The 21,989-nt window shown below is 40.6% G+C and overlaps 1 protein-coding gene and 1 non-coding gene across 3 annotated transcripts in view; one reads left to right on the top strand and one right to left on the bottom strand.

The window, feature by feature from the left end:
* The first annotated feature begins 15 nt into the window (after nucleotides 1-15).
* Nucleotides 16-12,295, top strand: LOC105882431 (trafficking protein particle complex subunit 2). The gene is made up of 4 exons (XR_012916051.1): nucleotides 16-178; nucleotides 7,062-7,170; nucleotides 9,837-10,483; nucleotides 12,097-12,295. It is a non-coding gene; the product is annotated as a trafficking protein particle complex subunit 2 (transcript).
* A 4,022-nt stretch (nucleotides 12,296-16,317) lies between these two features.
* The window catches only part of RAB9A (RAB9A, member RAS oncogene family), a 29,963-nt gene continuing 24,291 nt past the window's right edge, over nucleotides 16,318-21,989 (bottom strand). For both annotated transcript variants that reach the window (XM_012784811.3, XM_012784810.2), the window contains exons 3-4: nucleotides 21,533-21,560; nucleotides 16,318-17,659 (exon numbers count right to left, since the gene is read on the bottom strand). In XM_012784811.3, the coding sequence (XP_012640265.1) occupies nucleotides 17,023-17,628 (606 nt within the window). In that variant the 5' untranslated portion in view covers nucleotides 17,629-17,659; nucleotides 21,533-21,560 and the 3' untranslated portion in view covers nucleotides 16,318-17,022. The remainder of the gene's footprint in view (nucleotides 17,660-21,532; nucleotides 21,561-21,989) is intronic.

The following is a 21,989-nucleotide window of genomic DNA, read 5'->3' as shown; positions in this document are numbered from 1 at the left end:
GCGCTACAGCGCATGCGCCCGACTGCGCCGCACCGACCGGAAGCTTCACCTACATCACGCGGGAGCGCATCCGCGAGGTCTCGCGAGGACTGCCCGTGAGTCGCAGCAAAAGCTGCGGAGCGCGGGTCTCCGCCGTGGTAACGGACTGGGCGTTTCCGTTGTCTGCATCTTGCGGCAGGTAGGGGATGGAGTGAGTAGGGGGGCGGGCGCTCCAGGTCCCTCCCTGAGGGACGTCCCAGCCCCTGCGTGACGTGGATGTTGGCCCTGTACCTCCACCCCTCCGCGGCCTTGGGACAGCCGGGCCGGACCCGGACAGCCCCCGCTGGCTAATGCACACTGCCTTTCGACCTGCAAACGCCCACTGTCTCGGGGACTTTGCCTCTTTCGGCCTTCCCTGGGCAATTCAGCTAACTCAGAGTTTATTAACTGCAGCACTAATGCCATTTGGAGCCGGAAGGGTCTTTGTTGTGGGAGGCGGTCATGTGCGTCTAGGTGGTTTAGCAGCATCTCTGGTCTCTACCAAGTGTCAGTAGCACACCCTTCCCCTAGGTGTGACACTAAAATGTCTCCAGACACTGCCATATGAGCTCTGGGAGGCAAAAATCGACCCTGGTTGAGAACCACAGAGCTAAACTTTTTTAGAGTACCTACCGTTGTGTGCTGTGGGGAAAGGTGAGCCGGTATCCAAGATGCTTAAGTCTAATTAGAAAGAAAAGGCACCAAATCTCTCAGAAGCAATAGTGAAAACATTACAGCCAAAGAATTGAACAAAAACGAAGATGCTTTGTAGACTGCGGAAAGAGTTTAGGTAAAGGAGAGGTAGTTGAAGATGGAAGTGATCAAGGTTATCTCTGTGGAAAAAGTGTGACTTTGTCAGGGGCTTCACGGGTAAGATTTGAATGATGGGCAAAAAGGAGAACATCACAGGAAGGGGGAAAATGAGCAAAGAAATCATAATAAAAAAGGCAGGACCCTCATGGGGGCAGTGAGGAATCTGACCTGATTCGAGAGTTGGGCGCTGAGGATATAAGGTATCTAAGTACTATGAGGACAAAATTGGATCAGTGTCAGCTTCTGCACAGCACTAAAGAACAGTACAATGAGTTTTGCACTCTGGCTGTGAAAAAATATTTTAGAGGCAGCAAGAGTGACAGGATTATCATAGGAGGTGGAGAGCCTATAAGTTTTTGTTGGAAATCACTGTGGAGGAGGAGGGGCTTAGTTGACTTTAAAGGATGGGTAAGGGTTGCACACAGAATCAGGGGGAACATTCCAAGCATAAAGAGAAAAATAAGAACTCTGGAGTGGGTACAAAATGAGTTTGGGAGAAAAAAGTAAACCAGTCAACTCCAGCAGAGGTGGAAAAGGTTGAGAAAAGACATGTGGAGCAATGTGGGAATCATTTGGAATACTAGTACATGGTCTTGTTGCTGAGAAGCATTAAGGATTTTGAGCAGAATAGTGAAATGATGAAGTGTTCAAGATGTTATGTTGTAAATTCTGTTTAAAAGTAGAAGCACTTGGCCACTGTTAAAGTTTCTGTGCCTGAAGACCCCCTCTCACTACTACTCCCATCTTTGGTCCTGAAGTTGAATAGAATTAGATAAAATGTTCTCCAAAAGCCAACATAACCTCATTTAGGGGCAGGCGAATTACTTCTAATATTATTGGGAAAATGTCACATTAGAGACCTACCAATGGTATTCATACTCCTCCTCATTGCAATAGACACGTCCCATGCCACACCAGTTTACTCTTGCAGCCCCGAGTCTGTGGAACAACTGAAACCACTGCCATGGGGAGGAAAAGGCAGCTTATCTAGAAGTTCCTCTGTAGAGGCTGTAAAAAGATTTGCCAAAAAAATGGGTGACTTTGGAACTGGAGTCCTTGAGTGTTGTCTTTCATTTGCCTGCAACTTAAGATTCCATAGTTGGAAGGAACTTTTAAATTCATTGAGTTCATCCTCCCACTCTAGCTCTGGTGGTTTCTAGCTGCCCCTTACACATTTCTAGTTTCTTCCTAACTTCAAGTGAGCAGCCCTGGGCTTGGCCTATGGAGCAGTGTGAAAATAAGTCTGTCTAGTCAAGAGTTAGCAAATTGACCCTCATGTAGGCGCTGCACTCTCTCAAACCCATATAGCCGACAGAGAATTAATCACAGCGTTCTTTCTTGTTTACGGTACTTAGTGACTGCCAGAAACTGGTGCTGAGAAAGATTCTCAAACTAACAGTTGATTGGAATTCACTCAGGAGAGGAAGCCTATTTTCTATCCTTAGCCAAATCCCTTTTCCATTAGACAGCTTAGATAGTATTTTGCCAGACCCACTCCCTTTCCCCATCCCACCCCCCTCAGTTTAAACATCCTCAGTTCTTTCAGATGCTTTTATCATTTCCAGAAAACTCCCTGGCCTAGAGCCTGCTCTTCCCCCAACACAAACAGTTCAGTTATTGATCCTTTTACAGTGTGATTCCCAGAACTGAGTACCTTCCCCAAAGATATCAGTAAAGAGGATATTGACATTTTTCTCGACCTTGCTTGGACAGTCTTTCTCTTAATGCAGCCTAGAATTGCATTAACTTTTTTGACCATCATATCAAACTGCTGGCTCTTACTGAGCTTGCAGTAAGTTAAAACTTTAGGGTTTGTGTAGATGAACTGCTCTTAATCTAGGTTTCCTTTGTCTTATTGTTGTATAGTTGTGGGGTTTTTTGGTTTTTTTGGTTTTTGGGAGACAAGGTCTTACTCTGTCACCCAGGCTAGAGTTCAGTGGTACAATCATAACTCACTGCAATCTTGGCACTCCTGGGCTCAAGTGATCCTCCTGCCTCAGCCTCCCAAGTAGCTGAGATATAGTTGCATGCCACCATGCCTGCCTTTTTTTTTTTTTTACTTTTTATTTTGTGTAAACATGGGGTCTTGCTATGTTGCCCAGGCTGGTCTCAGACTACTGGCCTCAAGTGATCCTCCAACCTCAGCCTCTGAAAGTTCTGGAATTACAGGTGAGAGCCACTATGCCCAGCCCAGAGAAGCTCCTCATATCACCAGTTGATTTCTTTAGTTGCCTCCCTCTCAAAAGCAGCTCACATTGCCTTAACCACCAGGGACAGCTGCTGTTTCCACCACAAATGAGAGTCCTGGCTCCCTCTCATCAGCCACCAAGTCCAGTCCCTTGTCATGGAGGATTTCTTCATAGGTACCTTAAGGAACTTCAACTTTTCACAAAGGTGCTATGCACCACCTGAACACAGACTTCACTGTCAGGCCTCTAGGGCCTCATCACTGGAGCTTTCAGAAGGTTCTCTGCAGTGTTGAGGCTGCTTAACACTGAAATCCCACCATGTCTCACCCTTGCATTCCAGCATCACCTGACAACACTTTCCAACCTACAACCCTCCTCATCTTAGTTCCATTTGGCAATTATTAGGCACTTTCTGTGTACCAGGCTGTGTTAGGGACCCATGCTGGAAAAAACAGAACCCCTGTTCTTTTCCACACTATCAGCCCCACATTGCTCCAGATATCTTCACCTTGACTGTCATTGTCTCCCTGCAACACCTTTTCCACAGTGCCTTGAACCCCATGCTCCGTGGTAAGTGAACTCCCTTTTGTCCTCAGTCTCTTCCTAGAATGTACCTTCTGCTCATTTGCTGACACCTCCTTGAGTATTTCCTTCTTTTTCTCTCATACCTTGGGGTTTTGTAGCTTTGACATGTGTGTTAGTTTCCTACTGCTGCTGTAACAAATTTGCTGCTACAAATTCAGTGGCTTAATACAACACAGATTTATCATCTTACAGTTCTGTAGCATAGAAGTCCGACACAGGTCTTGCTGGGCTAAGATCAAGATGTCTATAGGGCCGCGTTCCTTTTTGAGGCTGTAGGGGAGAGAGAATCTGTTTCCTTGTGCTTTCCAGCTTTTAGAGGCCTCCTGCATTCCTTAGCTGTGGCCCCTTCCTTCATTTTCAAAACCATCAACATCACCTCTCTGTGACCATCTTTCCATAGTTACCCTTCCCCTGGCTTTCCTCCTTTATGTCCTTCTGCTTTTAAAGACCCTTGTAATTACATTAGGCCCACCTGGATGATCCAGGTTCGTCTTCTATCTTAAGATCAGCTGATGAGCAGCTTTATTCCATCTGCAACCTTAATTCCTCTTTGCCATGAACCCTGACATATTCACAGCTTCCAGAGATTAAGGGTGTGGACATCTTGGGAGAGGAGCCACTTATTCTGCTTGTTCACCCAGCCAGACATCTGGAAACCATCTTAGATTCTTCTCTTGTCCAAATTTCCTAGTCTAACCTATTTGCAAATTCTGTGGAGCTACCTCCTGACCACCTATAGACCAAGCCTTCCTTGGATGCTTCAAGGGCGCCTATTTAAGGTGACAGGAAAATTGAACAGACACATACACTCAAACCAACATAGGCACTTCAGTCACAGTGGTTTTATTTGTATTATTTGTGTTTGAATTCTAAGTAATTTATGGGTGGGGAGAAGGTGGAGGAGGTCCCAAACTTTTATAAAAAGTTCGGAAACACTGATCTAGAGCTTCACTGTCCGATACTATAACCACTAGCCACATGTGTCTGTGTTTAAATTAATTAAAATTAAAAATCCAGTTCACACTGGCCACATTTCAAATGCTCACTGGTTCCCATGTTGGACAGCACAGGTATAGAACATTTCCATCCTCACAGAAAGTTCCATATATTGCACGGGGCAGAATTCTAGAGTGTGCCTCACCTTTGCCCCATATCAAATATTTGCTAAGTGATTGCAGCCATTCCCTTCCTCAGACAGTGGGATCATTTTCTCCCAGGGTTTTCAGTTCCTCCACTTCACCTGTCAGTTTTTCCTTGGCAGAATTGAATGAAGAGTTACAGCCCTTCTTGCTTCTTTAGCTGTTTGCCAAATCAAGTCATTGGCAGCTCAAGTCAAGGACAGAATGTATATAAAGAAAGCTCTGTCTCATGCTCTGCCCAGCTGGGTAGTTTGTAACAGCACCCTTGTGCAGTCCGTTGTTCTTTCAGTTCCCTTTCTGTCTGTCTGCCTGCAGCGCTTAGCACCGTGCTGCTCCCAATCATGGAGTTCCGTGGGGGGGGGGTGCAGGTTATCTTCCTTATGCATATTCTTCCTTCTGCTGCTGCTTAAACATTTTTTTGCTGCTGCTTAAATATTTGTGCTGAAGGAAAGTAAGCCCTTCCCTTGGCACACTCCAGCTCTGAAACCTAGTCCAGCAAGAATTCATGATATCATTGTTTACTTTGTTCAGATTTCCAGTCTCCAGCTCTCCTCCCCTCACTTGCCCTGGAGATTTATTGCCAATTCTCCTAGTTTTGCACAGCTTTTTTTTTTTTATTCCTGCTTGTCTTTGTTATCCATTCTTACTATTTGGGGCTTTTTCTCATCTTTCCCCTAAAACAGGGGCAAACTTTTTCTGTAAAGGGCCAGATAGTAAATATTTTTGGCTTTGTGGGCCAGATGGTCTCTGTCACAGCTGCTCAGCTCTGCCACTGAAGGGTGAAAGCAGCCTTAGATGGTACAAAGAAGACGGGCCAGGCTAGATTTGGCCTGCAGTCTGTAGCATGCCACCCCTGCCCCAAATGACATTTTTAAAAATCCTACTTCATTATGTCAAGTGTCTCTTATCTGCCTTTTCTTCCACAGTCACAGCCTTCCGGTTCTAGAGTTAAAAAAGTGCCAGCTATGCCCCAGTTTCCTTTATAAAATGTGTCATTAGGAAATACATTTCAAATTTTTTCTGATTTTATTGCATGTTCTATGTGAATCAGCAGAGGCCCAGTGAGGCTTGATGAGTCTTGGGCTCTAACACACCTCAGATGTGTATTCCAGGGGACTGACTCCCGGTTAACTAGATTTCCACCCCACCTTGCAAAATTTCTAGTCACCACATGCCAGTGTGCATGTGATCTTCCATGTCATTCTAGATAACATTTATTGAGCACTTACTGTGAGCAAGACACTATGCCAGATGCTTTACATGCATTAGATTGTATAATCCTCATAAGTGCAATGTAAAGTAGGTACAGTGTTATCTCTGTTTCACAGATGAGAAAACCAACATCTGACTGTCACATTACCCATAAGTGGCAGAGCTAGGCTTGAACCTAGCTTTGTCAGACTCCAAAGCCCTTGTGATAAATAATACATACATGTGTAAATCCACCCATCTGTCATCCATTCTTCCAGCTGTCTGTCCGTCCATCCAGATTTCAATTATCTGTGCTAAAAGCCATGGAATCACTGATACTTTCCCCCCCAGTTTCTCATTTCTTTAGCCAAACTGTTAACCTTAGTTCTAAGACCTCTCACTTTCTCAGAATGTCTTCCTTTTGGGATTATTTCTTCCATCTTTTCTAGAATACAAAACTGTTTCTTCCTTTCTTCTAAGCTAATGTTATAAGGAGGCATATTATTGGCTCTTACATTTGCAGAGACCTATATTTATAGCACACAGGTAGAAAGAAGACAAATACAGCACATAGTCTGCAGATAAATGCGAGTTTCTCTCCTTCTGTGCAGATGACATGAGGTAGAGTTGTTTTTAGCTTCCTCTGAAGGATGCCTCCTGGAAATTTCTAAGACAATCACTTCCTTTGCCTTCTCACCACTGTCTATTGTACTTAACTTACAGGTATCCTCTATTAATCTTTCCTGGTGTCAGGGCTGGTGCTAACTGGTCCAGTCTAAATTAAGCCCAGCTTACTCCACCAGATACACAGGAACACTTGAGTTAAATGTTCCAAACTTTCAGATGGTGAGGATGTCTTTATGGTTTCATATTAGAAGTTTTCCAGTTTCCCTATGGAAAATATAGTACATTAGATTCTATAGGACATATCACAGACATATAATTTATTTAGTCCCAAAGCCATGTATCTGTGGTAGTATACTGGAAAGCATGCCAAGTTTAGTGGCATCCCCCTCTACAATGTCAGATTTAAGGAAAAATAAATAAATGAATTCTAGACTTCTGTTAGCCATTTCTGAATTTCAGTATTGAGTACTAAAATATCTATTATTTTTCATTTAATTAGGAGCCATATATTGACAATGTCTGGAAGCTTCTACTTTGTAATTGTTGGCCACCATGATAATCCAGTTTTTGAAATGGAGTTTTTGCCAGCCGGGAAAGCAGAATCCAAAGTGCGTATGGAACCTTAAATTCCGTAAGAATTTCTATGCAATTGTGATGATATAGTATAATATGATTTTAGCACTGGAAGAGATCTGGACAGATGAGGTCATTGAAATCTACCACAGTTAAATGAGGCTTGCTCTGGAGTCCCACAGACTGCTAAGAGCCATCCAGGGAATGTCCTTGGAGTTGTTTATTCATCCTTTAATTCAGGACACACTTACTTAGCACAGACTAGAATGATGTTCTGGGTCTCTTTCCCATAATATTTTACTGTGTCATCCACCATGAAATGCTGCTTAAGCACATAGAAACATAGTCCATCTGGAGTGGGTCTGGAAGAACAGTCATGTTTCAGTGAATCACATTTTTCATCAGGAAATGCATAGTAAATCAATTATTACCAGAGAGGTTAAAAGAGATCCTTATTTCTGTATCCTTCTGTTGCCACTGGGTCTGCAGAACTTCCTGGTTGGGTGGTGTGCTCTCCTCCCCAGTGACACCCTGGCTGCATGCAGGAACTCTAAAGCAGCCCCAGAGGTGATGCCACCTAGTTTCTTGTGAAGAATAGTTCTGAAAAACAGGCGTGGTTCAAGAACATGTTGCCATTCAGAGTAAACAGACCTGTGGAATCTTGAGATGAGAATAGCCCAGTCCCTTCCATCTTTTTGTACTAGTCCACATTCCTAAAAAATTGCTAACAATTATGCTATGTTTCTCCCATGCTCCAAAAGTGGACTTTAATGCCCTTTAAGACAAGGAATTAATTTTTTTTAAGTAATGCATAATGTTCAATGTATGCTTTTCAACTATTGAGATCTTGCCACCAAAATATGATAGAAATTTAAGGTATTATCTACCAGGTGATGTTCCTACATGATTTTCCTACATTCTTACTAGAACAGTACTCATTAAAACTTTGTGTTGAGGTATCTCTGTAGCAATAGTTGCCCTGTGTACTCCAGTGGCCTTGTGCATATAAAAAATACTTTGTCCCATGACTTAAGTTTAGTTCTTTCTCCTGCTAGCACTCACTTTCTTAAAGCTTTCCTACAGTTTGCTCCTAACGTCTCAAGATTGATCATCAGTGTAAAGTAATGGAAAACAGTACTGTGAGCCAGACACAAAATACATCCATTTCTCAAGGATTCACTTAGCTTCGTCATGGCAACAGGAGCGAAGTAAACATGCTTTAGCTGTGCAAGGGATTCCAGGGCAACTGGCCTCTTTCTGCAGCCCAGTTATAGGAACAATCTCCTCAGACAGGAGGCTGTATTAATTTCCTGTGGCTGTCGAAACAATGTACCAAAAACTGAGTGGCTTAGAACAACAGATAATTTTATCTCTTAGTTCTGAGAGCCAGAAGTCCAAGATCAAAGTGTCAGCAGGGCCTTGCTCCCTCTGAAGGCTGTAGGGAAGGATCTGCCTAGGTCTCTCTCTTCCAGCTTCTGGGAGTTCTTTGGCTTGTGGCAGCGTTAACTCCAGTCTTCACATGGCATTCTCCCTGCATGTGTGTGTCTGTCTCCAAATCTTCCCTTTCTATAAATTTACCAGTCGTACTGGATTGGGGCCCACTTTACTCTGGTATGACCTCATCTTAACTAACTACATCTGCAACTACCCTCTTTGCAAATAAGGCTGCATTCCAAGGTACTGGGGCTAAGGACATCAACATAGGAATTTTGAGGGGATACAGGCCAACAGAAGTATTCTTTGAAAAATGTATTTTGAAAGAATTACATTGGAGTAAGACAGCATTCTAGGCTGTGAATTCCCTGTCCATGTAATCATAGAACAGTTCCACCTTCTCTCTAGTTAAGCCATTTCAGCCCACAAACAGGACACTCCTAGCCATTTCAGCCCACAAAAGGGACACTCCTAGCTCTGATAGGATCATCTCCTGCTGCTGACACAGGAGATTGTTCACAGCTGGAGCTGAGCGTGGCCTCCCGCCACTCCTGGGTCCCCCTACCATGCATACTCTGTCTACCTGAAAGAGGCCTATGGTGGCCATTATGAGTGTCACCTCCTTAGCCAATGTTCCCTGCTCACCTGGTGCCACTGTGCAGGTAGCCCGGCACCTCCCAGCTTCCTCCCAGGCCTCAAGGCCTGGTGGGAATGGCACCCCTTCTACACCGCTGTCCTCCCCTCCACTCAGACCCAGCCTACCGCAGGTGCTCACCTTCAGGCACATCCATTTCCATGCTTTTTGTATGTCTTTTTCCTCTACTACGTGAGCTTCTTAAAAGCAGGATCTACCTTTTTTAAAACATAGTATCCTTTTGTCACATGCTTAAATGGTTACAGGATTTGGCAACTTCCTTCTTGCAACATTAAAAAAATAATTTTCTATAAAAAGTAAGATTTTCAATAAAAATAATTTTCTATAAATAATTTTAGGTCTAAGTAATAAAGGTACCTTACTAAATTATATAAACATTTCATTTATGAAGTAATTAGCTGTTTGTTCTTTTTGTTGAGATTGAGATTACAAATTTTAAAATAGAACATTACGTGAAAACACAGATCTTTTGTAAGTCTCATGATAACAATAAGCAGATTGCAGTGTGTTTTCCCCACAAGGAAACCATGTATAGGATTTACAGAATGAAATGTCGGTATTCTTGATGCCATAGGGAAATGTTAATCTGTTGCTGTTTACACTGTCATCTAGGATGACCACCGTCATCTGAACCAGTTCATAGCTCATGCCGCTCTCGACCTGGTAGATGAGAACATGTGGCTGTCGAACAACATGTACTTAAAAACTGTGGACAAGTTCAACGAGTGGTTTGTGTCAGCATTTGTCACTGCAGGGCATATCCTTATTTTTAGTAGATACCTAACTAAAGCTTGAGTTAACAAACTAGAAGAACATGGAACATAGATGCCAGGCTCTGAGCAAGTAGACTTCAGAGTCAGTAAAAATGTAAAAATTTCCATTTATGGGGCTATTTTTATTTTTTTAGGGAAGAAACATTTTATTTATAGATAATTTTAAAGCTAAGTCTCATACATAAAACTGTGGTTTATCTGAACCTATCAGAGGTGATTTTACTTTATCTTATAGTTATTTAAAGATTATCTTTTCTAAGATGAAACTAAGCTAACTTTAAACTCAGGTTATGTATTCAACTTTTCCATTGCAAAACGGGTATGTGACTAATTTGGAGAATATATCAATGATTGCTTTCTGTTTTTCTTTCTAAGAAAGATTATACCTTAATTATTTCACATATGAGATTTATTATGCTTCATGACATAAGGCAAGAAGATGGAATAAAGAACTTCTTTACAGATGTCTATGATTTATATATAAAGGTATAGTATGTTCTATAATTTTTAAAATCTGATTATAATAAAAAAGTATTCAAACCTTGACAGGAAACTGACCTGTTGAAATAACTCCCTTATGCTGCAGTTTTCCTTTCAGACTAGCTTTCCCCCAGTCAGAACTATGTCTGGCAACTCCCTTGACAGGCAAGTCTTCACAGCCAAGTTAGTATGTATTTAGGAAAACAACTCGTGGTAGCTATTTTTAAATGATTGTGAAAGTAAACTGGTTTCATTTTTCCCCTTTTGGTGCATATTGTTGATTTTTTTAGAGAACTCTAAAGAGAGCAAGGAAGCAGCCTACTTATGAGAAAATTGCTTCATAATTTAAAATGTTTTCCATCTACTGTACAAATAAGTTACAATGCCATGAACAGAGATCATAAACTGGCAGGAAGTGATTCTTATATTATCAAATAGTCACTCAAGAAGAATGGTCCATTTTTGATATTGAATTGAAAAATAAAGTAGTAACAGGATGTCATGGTTGAACTGCAGTTCTAACAAGAGTATGTTCTTAATAATTTCAATGTTCTGTATTTGGATAGGATTTCTTGCATATCAACACAATAATAAAATTGAACAATATTCCCAGTCAGAGGTAGCAAATAATATTTAACCCTTTAATAAAGATGGGCAATATCAAGTGATTCAGGTATAAAAATCAGTAACACCTGTCCTCATTAGTGATTCCATTTAATATCAATAATTTTCTCTCACATGTTATGCTACTTATTACTTTAGCTGAGAAGCTGTTTAGCCTTGTGTTAAAGGAGATTATTAAAAATATGGTTGTTAGAAAATTACCACACAACAGTAACTTTTAATAGTGGTGTGGTGTAACTTTTTAACTCTGAGCATATGGTAGATTTTTCTTATTTTGTGCAGCCAAAAGGCTTTACAGATTAATCCATTTATTTATAATGAATATTATAAATATTATATATGAATATAATAAATATAATATTTATATATAAATATTATAAATGAAGTATTTCACACATAGGGCGAATCCTGAGAGTCAATTTAACTTACACAGGCAACATCTATCATACTGCCATAGTTTTGCTCCAGGTTCTTCTCACAACTATAACACCAAAATAAAAATTTCCTTAAGGAGATGATTAGTATTTAACAATGCAGTGTTTTCAATGAAACTGAAAAATGTGGCTTTCATGGCTGGGTGTGGTGAGGGTGGCTCACGTCTGCAATCCTAGCACTCCAGGAGGCCTAGGCAGGACGATAGCTTGAGGCCAGGAGTCCCAGACCAGCCTGACCAAGAGTGAGACCCCGTCTCTACTAAAAATAGAAAAAATTAGTTGAGTGTGGTGGTGTGCGCCTGTAGTCCCAGCTGCTCGGGAGGCTGAGGCAGGAGGATCGCTTGAGCCCAGGAGTTTGAGGTTGCTGTGAGCTAGGCTGATGCCACAGCACTCTAGCCCAGGCAACAGAGCGAGACTCTGTCTCAAAAAAAAAAAAGTGGTCTTCAGACTTTTGAATGTCTTTGATGATTTTTAATTGAAAACTTTAATTTCCTTTTAGAGACCTATGATTTGTTAGTCTTTCTGCTTTGACAAGCTCACTAATACCTTCTTCTTTCCTAGTTTGCAATGAATCCATTTTATGAACCCAATTCTCCTATTCGATCGAGCGCATTTGACAGAAAAGTTCAATTTCTTGGGAAGAAACACCTTTTAAGCTGAATGCAGGAAAAGTTCTGAAATAAACAATGTTACAACAATGGGGTATACTCAGGAATGTGTACATTGTAATAACTTGATTAAATAGCCTGGAAAACTTTTACTTGTAGTCTCAATTTATCTAAACCTAATGAAATTCCTTTATATTTAAAAATAGTACATTCTGTTTCATGTCACTTAGCAACAGATCAATATTTGCTTGTAAACAGTGTTATTGATAAAGAGCTCCTTATCGGTAATCTTGAAACATTTTTATTTTAAAAACTGAGAATAAGGTTTTGACTTTCCTAATTCAGACAGCTTGACCTTGATGTGACAGTGCAAAAACAAATGTCATAGTCAAGATTTGATAGATTTAAAACTAAAAAGAGTCTGCAGTAAGGAATGAAATTGATAGCACATACATTGCTTTAGTCATCCATTTAGAGTCCTAGATCCATGTTTGTAAAATGGGAGGCTGGGGCCAGTATTATAGGCCACAGTGAGTGAACTCTGTTGTTTCTATCACCCTGTTGTTGTATTTCCTTTCCCTCAGACAGTAAAGACTAAACCTGTTGGGATATGTACTTGTAAAAAGTTGTAAGGTAATTTTATAATTGCTATCATAGAAAAGCTTGGAGCACATTAACATTTGCACTCAGCCTTTTAGGCTATACATCAGAGTGGGCTGCGAGTGGTCTCTTTAGTACCGTGGTTAAGTGTGTGATCTTCTAGTAAAATAGCAAAATGTCCATTGAAAAACAAGTAATCATATATTTTCTTAGTTATGTTAACTTGAAGAATTTTGTTCCATTCTGAATTTGAGCAAGTAATTTTAAGCTTGGTCTTGTATACTTGTGTGAAGTTGCTACCATCAGTTTTTACCCTATTTATTTGATTTCTTAAATAAAGATGTTTGTCCAAGATTGTGGTAGTTTAATACTCAATTTTAAAGTGCTACCCACCACCACTGTTTTAGTCCTGTTTCCCTTATCAAAAGCTTGCAAACTAATATATCTTAACCCATTATACGGTGGACCTCACATTGACTACAACTACCATGTTTCCCCGAAAATAAGACCTACCCATAAAATAAGCCCTAGCAGGATTTCTAAGCATTTGCGCAATAGCGGCCCCACCCCGAAAATAAGACCTAGTGGTGGGCGTGGCTACGCACCATATCTGCACAACCCATGCATTTTCTCCCAGAGCGGTAAAGAAGACGAGCAGCCCTCCTCATCTGCCCCATCATGACAGCTACTATCCCAGAGGTGACTGAAAAGGTGTGGGCAGCCCCACCACCAAGATCGGCTCCCCCGTCATGTCCTGGCCATCCTGTGCATGCTGCAAGCTGAGGCTTTGAGGGGAAAATCTCAGTGAAGTGAGGAGCGGGATGCTTTGCTTTAGGTATTGTGTGTCCCCAGGGGGAAGAAGGAAAGCTGTGGCTGTCATTTTACTCAGCACTGTGGGCCTCTCATCCCCCACAAACACCAGGGGATAAGGGAAAAGCTTCAGCAAGCAGTCTCCTACTGAGCCCAGAGAGATCATTTCTGTTCCACTGTGCAGATTGGACCCAGTGCTCACTGGATCTCTGATAAATAAACCAGCCCTGCTCATTTAATGAGAGCTCTGTTGCTTGATATGAGAAATTGGGGCCAATGGCTCTAAAGGAAATAGAGTCGCAAGAAATTCAGGATGGAATTTGGGGTTTGGAGAGTTATAATGATGTTCCAGAAGAAGACGTACTTAACTATATTTGAATAAATGTAGATTGTTGTGCCGTACTTAAAAAAATAAATAAATAACACATCTCCTGAAAATAAGCCCTAGGGTGTCTTCTTGAGGATAAATAAATATAAGACCCTGTCTTCTTTTTGGGGAAACACAGTAGGTGCCAAAGGTTTGGGAGCAGAAAAAAAGAACAAACTCATTTAGAAGTCTGGGAGTGGCTGGGCTTGGTGGCTCACGCCTGTAATCCTAGCACTCTGGGAGTGCCAAGGCGGGTGGATTGCTCAAGGTCAGGAGTTCAAAACCAGCCTGAGCAAGAGCGAGACCCCGTCTCTGCTATAAATAGAAAGAAATTAATTGGACAACTAATATATATAGAAAAAATTAGCCAGGCATGGTGGCGCATGCCTGTAGTCCCAGTTACTTGGGAGGCTGAGGCAGCAGGATTGCTTGAGCCCAGGAGTTTGAGGTTGCTGTGAGCTAAGCTGATGCCACAGCACTAACTCTAACCTGGGCAACAAAACGAGACTGTCTCCAAAAAAAAAAAGTCTGGGAGTAATTTCAGCTGTGCTAATAGGAGACACCCAAACACATATTCATTGTATATGGTTTGCCCTGCCCTCAGTGAGCATATAATCCAGAAGGCTATAATGCAAGCCAGCCAGGAACTGCAGCATGGGGAACAGCAGGAAGTTGTGGCAGTGGGAAAACTTGAGTTCAGGCCCTGGCTCAGCTGTACAACACTGGTACACTAACAAATAGCCATCCTTTTCTCCAGGATTGTGAGGGTGAGATGGGAACTGGTAACGCACCCTGTGTGAGTATATTACCAAAGGAAAATGGCAAATTTCACATTTGACTGTGTCTTTGAAGGAGCTCCAAGGGAAGTAGAGCAATGAGTGGGACCCCTGAGGTAGGAAAAGTATCGCAGGCATGAAGGTGTGGAAAAGAGCACTGGAGCACTTGGATAGGTAGGACCAGTAGCTGATAGGACGGAACCAGGACTGGCAACAGCAGAATGCCAGGGGCTGATCATTAGGAAAGCTAAGCTGGTAAAGCTTGGATCTGGCAGGCAATGTCCTTAAAGGTTCTGGAACACAAGAGCAATGGGGCGAAATCAGTCTTAAGAAAATCAGATTCCACTAAGCACATGTATGTCAGCACTAAGTTGGTTATCTATGTTAGTGTTCCAAAAGTAATCCAGATAAAATATACAAATCTAGTTTTGTCCCTTCTATAGCTGGGAAATTTCTGAGGATGCTTCATTAGGTGTCTGTGTTTCTCATGTACATAAGTACTCCCAATCTCTGCCATGCTACACCCATGTTCTTTAACTTTTTGGTCACATGCTTCCTGATTGACAATCCAGAGTCCCAGAAACCAATGACTGTCCAGACTCCACCTTTCACGAGGTACCCACACTAGTCCGTTTTTCTGTTTAACACTTTAATGTCCTACAAGACACTGACATTGTGAAAGAAATTGCATCATGTCACAGTATTAAAGGGAAACCTTACGTTTGTATAGAAATGTAAAAAGGTTATCTTTTAAGACAAGGAACATTTTGGATGTTTTAACTTCAACTAGGGAACCTCACAAGGGTGAAGAAAGTGACAAAAATATTAAGTAGTCCATTAATGGAACTGTAATTTTCTCGCTTCCACACAGCACATTGTAATTGCTACATCAGATGTCAAATGCACGTTTTTCTGTCCTCCAAGTTCAGTAGTTTGCCTTTTTCTTAAAACTCTATTGAACTCTATCTCAAAAGGCCTTCTGTTCAGAGATAGGCTTGAACCTAGCTGGAGGTATGACCATTACGACAGCAGTCAGTTGCACACTGTATGATGGGCAAGTCCTGTACCATCAGGGGCCCTCCCTCCTCCTGGGACTGTGGAGCGTGATCTGTGCTGCTGCTTCTCTTCTGCTTTCTTCCCGGGAAGCTCAGCAGCTGTTTCTCATCACTCCTGCTGCCAGTCACCGCCTGCTTTGTTCCTCATCCATCTTCTATGTTTCCATAAAATTTTCCCATATGGCAAAATTGGCCCTTATGTTAGGACATCGGACTTTCAGCTCAGCTTACTGTAATGTTTTTCAGTGGTTCCCAATGGGTGGGGCCAGGGAGAGAAATGTATCAATCTAATTTTTTAAAATCTCCCCTCACCCAGCACGTCGCCTGATAACCCTATTGCTCCACAGTTGAGGGTCTGGTCCATGCCAACTGCAGTCTAGGTTTTGGTTTGCCTCCATATGATTGGATCACCATGAATGGCACAGCATATGAATTTGACCCATGAAAGACTACAATTTCCCTTATCAAGTCTGGTCATTGCAGCAAGTCCTCTTTTTAGAACAAAAAATCCCCTGGAGAGCAAATCACTAAACAATGTTCAGTGATAAATACACTAAATAAATAAATACGTGACCAAAGAAAGATGTCTTCATTTACCCTCACAAAGTACAATAATTCTTAGTATTTCCTCCAAGAGTAATAAAGTTAGCTTTTGTCTTGGGGGTGGGGGTGGGGATCCATGTGTGGCACACAAATGACAAATAATTACTAGTGAGGTCAATTCTAATGATATGTGGAATGAAAATATGAACAGTTAAATCATTTTAAAGAGAATGAAGTAATCAAGTAACAATGCATTGCAAATGCATTAGATTTTAATTTTAATATCTAACATTGCTTTAGGAAAGGTTTTCCCTGAACCAAGAATACAATGCTAATTACATAAAAATATACACACATAAAAAGTAGTTCTCCAATTTCCCAGGAAAAAAATCCAAGTATAACTTCTAGAATAGTCAAGTTTTTTGTTTTAATTATAATTAAAGTCTTGGTCATCTCATTTATTAGCTCTGTAACTTACATATTTAAATTAAAGAAACGTTATTAGACAACCATTACAATTTATAAATGTAAGGTGCCATTATTGAGTAAATAGATTCCTCCATGAATGGATGTGTCCCTTCTCCCATCAACTAATGAAGCAGCAATATACGTTAGTTTAACTTTATTAGGTGGTACACTGCTGCAAATGCTAATTCTCTCTCCTCCCCCATGTTTATCTTGTGTATATGTATGAGTTGGTTAGAATGCCTCGACATTATCTTTAATAATCAACAACAAGATGAGCTAGGCTTGGGCTTTCGGTGAAGATTGATGGTGTCTGTCTGAATCAAGTGATCTGACCTATCTTCGGTAGCAAGAACTCTCCGAACAGCTTCCTCAAAGGCTGCTGCAACATTTGTGGCATCTTTTGCACTTGTTTCAAAATAAGGATAGTCGCCGTTGTCCCTACACCAAGCCTGGGCTTCTTCTGCAGACACCTGCCGTTCGTTTATGTCAATCTTATTACCCAAAATCACAAAAGGAAAGGTTTCGGGCTCTTTCACATCTGCATAATATATGAATTCTTTCTTCCAGTTACTCAAGTTCTGGAAGCTTTGCGAATCATCGACACTAAAAGTAAGCAGGCAACAGTCAGAACCTCTGTAAAATGGCGTCCTCAGGCTTCGGAATCGCTCTTGACCCGCCGTGTCCCAAATCTGCATGGTAACGAAATGTCCATCCACCTCCAAATCTTTATTTAAAAATTCCACACCTATTGTATGGAAGAGCTGGGTATCGAACTTATTAGTTACATATCTATTCATAAGAGAACTCTTCCCAACTCCACCATCTCCAAGGAGAATTACTTTAAAAAGCGATGATTTTCCTGCCATTGTTAATCTCAAGAGCTTTGACTTCAGAACTCTGTAAAATAAAAAGGTACCATTACATTCTTTTATACCTGTGCATTTTGCTACATGATTCTAGGAATATCAACATTTAAATGAAATAAAACATACAGCCCCATGGGCCGGACGTGGTGGCTCACGCCTGTAATCCTAGCACTCTGAGAGGCCAAGGTGGGAGGATTACTCAAGGTCAGGAGTTCGAAACCAGCCTGAGCAAAAGCGAGACCCCGTCTCTACTAAAAATAGAAAGAAATTAATTAGCCAACTAAAAATATATAGAAAAAATTAGCTAGGCATGGTGGTGCATGCCTTTAAGTCCCTGATACTCGTGAGGCTGAGGCAGAAGGATTGCTTAAGCCCAGGAGTTTGAGGTTGCTGTGAGCTAGGCTAATGCTACCGCACTCTAGCCCAAGGCAACAGAGTGAGACTTTGTCTCAAAAACAAAAACAAAAACAAAACAAAAAAAACCCATACAGCCCCAATTCCTTTTTGCAAAGGGAATACCTAATAACAAGAATTGTCATTTACTGAGCACTTAATCGGTGTGCCAGCCACTACCCTACCCATTATTCCCTAAAACAGCTGATAAGGGCTCCCTCTTCCTCTTTCTCAGGCCACAGTAGACTGCCAGGCTGACACTTAAGCCTGAGTCTGACCCCAAAGACCTCACTCGGAACCATCACTCTAGATAAGTCCCTCTCTGCTCACAATAAGCCCCACCACCACTTGTTAAAGATGCAGTTAGAGACCCAAGTCCACAAGTTTCTGTAACAACTTCAAACAGCCCTTCAGCACACAGTGATGGTGTTCACTGATGGCATCCCTCGTCCCGAGGATGTTCTATCTTCAGAAATAGGAGCTGTTAGCCAGGAAAGCCACAGACAGAAGCTAAATGATCTGGCTGTGAAATAAAATAAACCCACTACTATACAGATGGACTTTATTCTTGTCATTAGGAATACTATTTTGAGTTTTTGAAAATTAATGTCACCAGCAATGGAATTTTTACTTTAAAATCATAATCTAGTACATTCTACCCACAAGACTCATTTGGGCAGCTCCAACTCTTAGCTGTTATTTATGTGTTTCGAGATGGAATGAAATAAACCTTAAACAAAAAAGTGGTACTGTACATGGTCTTTAGGAGAAGTCCTGGGGCAGGATTAAAAGTTTTCCAACACTGTAAGAGTCAGCCTATGTGGGGTAAGGACTTCTGTTTTATTATTATTATTATTATTTTTGTGAGACAGGGTCTCACTCTGTCACCCAGGCTCGAGTGCAGTGGCACAGTCATAGCTCACTGCAGCCTTGAACTGGGCTCAAGTAATCCTCCTGCTTCAGCATCCTGAGTAGCTGGGACTACAGGTACACACCACCACACCTGGATAATTTTTAAATTCTTTTGTTGTCCAACAAAGAACTCCTTGCTTGATAAAAAAAAGGAAAAAAAATGTTTTATAGAGATGGGGGCCTTTCTATGTTGCTTAAGCTGGTCTCAAACTCCTGGCTTCAAGTGATCTTCTCACCTCAGCCTCCTAAAGTGCTGGGATTATACGCATGAGCTACCTCAACTGGCCTTGTTTTATTTTTTATTATGGAAAATTTCAAACATACACAAAATTTCTGAATGAGAATAATACAATCAACTTCCAAGAACCCTAAACCCAGCTCTACCCATTATCACCTTATGGCAAATCCTATTTCCTCTATTACTCCTCACTCTCCCTTCTCCCCCTAGTTATTTTGAATCAAATTATATCAATTGGTAAATATTTTGGTATTAAATGGCTTTTAAGTATATTAAAATTTATAAGAAGGTAATCTGAAGAGCAGCACTGTCCAACAGAATTTTATACAGTGATGGAAATGTCCAATATGGCAGCCACTAGCCAAATGTGGCTGCTGAGTGCTTGACATGTGGCTGATGGGAGTGAGGAACTGAATTTTAAATTTTATTTAATTTTAACTAAATAGCCACATTTAAAGAATCAATAGCTGTATTGGACAGCACAGTTCTACAGCAAAACTAGCCATTAACCTTAACATGAAAGCAAATATTGTGAATCACTCAATGGGAAGGTAAGAAAGATATGGACAATAATTTTTATATTGACTGTGATGAATTATAAAATCACTACAGTAAATATTCTCTGGCTATCTATAGTTGGTCATATGTAAATATGACCCAGTATGATGTAATCGAATATATCTTACAACCTCTTAAGAATTCTACATTTCTAACTACATGCTCTACTATTCTGATAAAAACCTGTAGTAGTGAGCAATCAAGTAAATGGGAAAATATGATTAAAAAGTAAAAGGACATACCTTAGTCCCTACCTCTTACTGGTTCTTCAAATCACTATTATAGAAATAACTACTACAATTAATACAATTTAAACTGTCCAAGAAAAGTGTGAGGCAGTTAAGGTGCCCCTTGGGAGACTTTTTAAATTTCAAATGTACGGCTCTGCTCAATGCCCAGACTAAATTAATGTTTGAGAGGAGACCCAAACACCCTCAAGGCCCTTACTTTCATGATTTAGGTAACAATGCGCTAAATCGGTTGCTTTAATTTTTGGAATCTTGCTTAAACAACTTCAACTTAAAAATACTGACAAAACAAAACAAAAAAAGCAAACCAACTATTTTGACATAGGGGGAGCATCTATCTAACGTCCTCTCAGAATCCTTCAATGGGTCATTTCCAAGACTAAGGCCAACTCCTAAGACAATATACCTGGCCCCTGCTCACCTGGCCAGCCTCCCTCTGGCCACCTCCCCCACCAACATTCTCTGCTTCAGACATCCTGAAAAGCACTGTCACGTGGAACTGAAATCCAGTTCCTCTTGCTCAGTGCACTGCACAATCTTGCCTTCGCCCTGGCATACACCACTCCCTCTGCTCATGACCTCCCAACCAACACTGTGCCTTCAGAACCATTCAGCATGGTTGTCACTTCCACTGGGAAGCCTTCCCTGCCTAGCAAGCCCCCTCAATGTTGTTCCTTTCATGCAATTTCCACGTTGTGTTATCAGAGTGTAGCAGACATAGCCTATCATTTATTCCAATATTTTATTAAGTCTCTACAGATCTAACTGCCTTACCAGACACTAAGTTTTATTATATAGAACTAAAATTTCAGAATCTTAAAATCAAATTATAAGCTAGATCATATAATCAAACAAACCCTACCAAATACCAGAATACTGGTTATACACATATACCAAATTAAGTTTTATAAATTCCTTGAGATTTGTAATTTATAATTTTATCAGGTCGCTTCAGTAGTTCTTTTCTTTTTTCATAATAATGTGGGATTTCCTAGTGTGTGTCATTATTCTGACCAAGCAAATTTGGGGTATGTTAAACCCACACACCAGGAAATAGGGTACAATTTTTCATATTTCCCATCTACAGTTTGGAGCCTCCTAGATATTCCTACTTGAGAATATATTGACATTTGCTTAAGTAACTAATATACACATGAACATCTCTCTAACTATAGGACTATACATAAAATACATGGTGATATAAATAATTATACAGACCATCTTATTTCCTATTGGCATCTAACAAAACCTAGCTTCATTCAACATAACCTCAATCAGTTTATGGACATTAAAAATATTCCTTTTCTCTTCTCTAAGAATAGTAACATCCTTTGAAACTTCTTTAGTATAAGTTAAATGAATAAAGATATCCTACTATATTATTTTCAAAATTTACCTAAAAATGTAATGTGGAATCTCTTATACTCCACAGTTTGGAATCATGGTCCAAAGGCTATAACTTTCACCAAGGTTAAAACATTGCTTTAGTAATTCTGCTAAATTCAGCAAAGAAATCTGAATAAGAAATGTATATTACATAGGTCATAAATCTTACCTTAATTGTTCAATTAAAGCATCATTATCTGCAAAGAAAAAAATAGCTCACCTTAACATTTGTCTTCATAATTAAGAGTAAAAACAAGAATTAAAATGTGAAAGAAGTATAGTATCTGATTGCTACTGGCAGCCAGATTCTTAAAAGGAAAACCACACCTGAAAGCTGCCTATCTTTCTCAGCCTAAAAAAGACCCTGCAATCAAATATTCCACTTTAATCATTGTTTTTTCAAAAAGTTTTTTATCTGCCCACCCTTCTTTTCTAAGTTTCATACTCAGAGATAGCTATTAAGATGAAATGTATAATATTTCATTCATTCTTCATAAGTTGTCCAAATTTAGAGTGGCTTAGAATAAGTCATACTCCAGAGAATAAAACAAAGATAACACAAACAAGAAAAAGAGAGGGGCCATGTAAGGGAGGGGCACAATATGACACAGGAAAAGTGGGGCTAA

Source organism: Microcebus murinus, chromosome X (assembly GCF_040939455.1).
Source record: "Microcebus murinus isolate Inina chromosome X, M.murinus_Inina_mat1.0, whole genome shotgun sequence".
In the NCBI taxonomy this organism is placed as follows: domain Eukaryota; kingdom Metazoa; phylum Chordata; class Mammalia; order Primates; family Cheirogaleidae; genus Microcebus; species Microcebus murinus.
The sequence above is the reverse complement of the archived record's forward strand: the minus strand, read 5'-3'. Positions and strand labels throughout refer to the sequence as shown.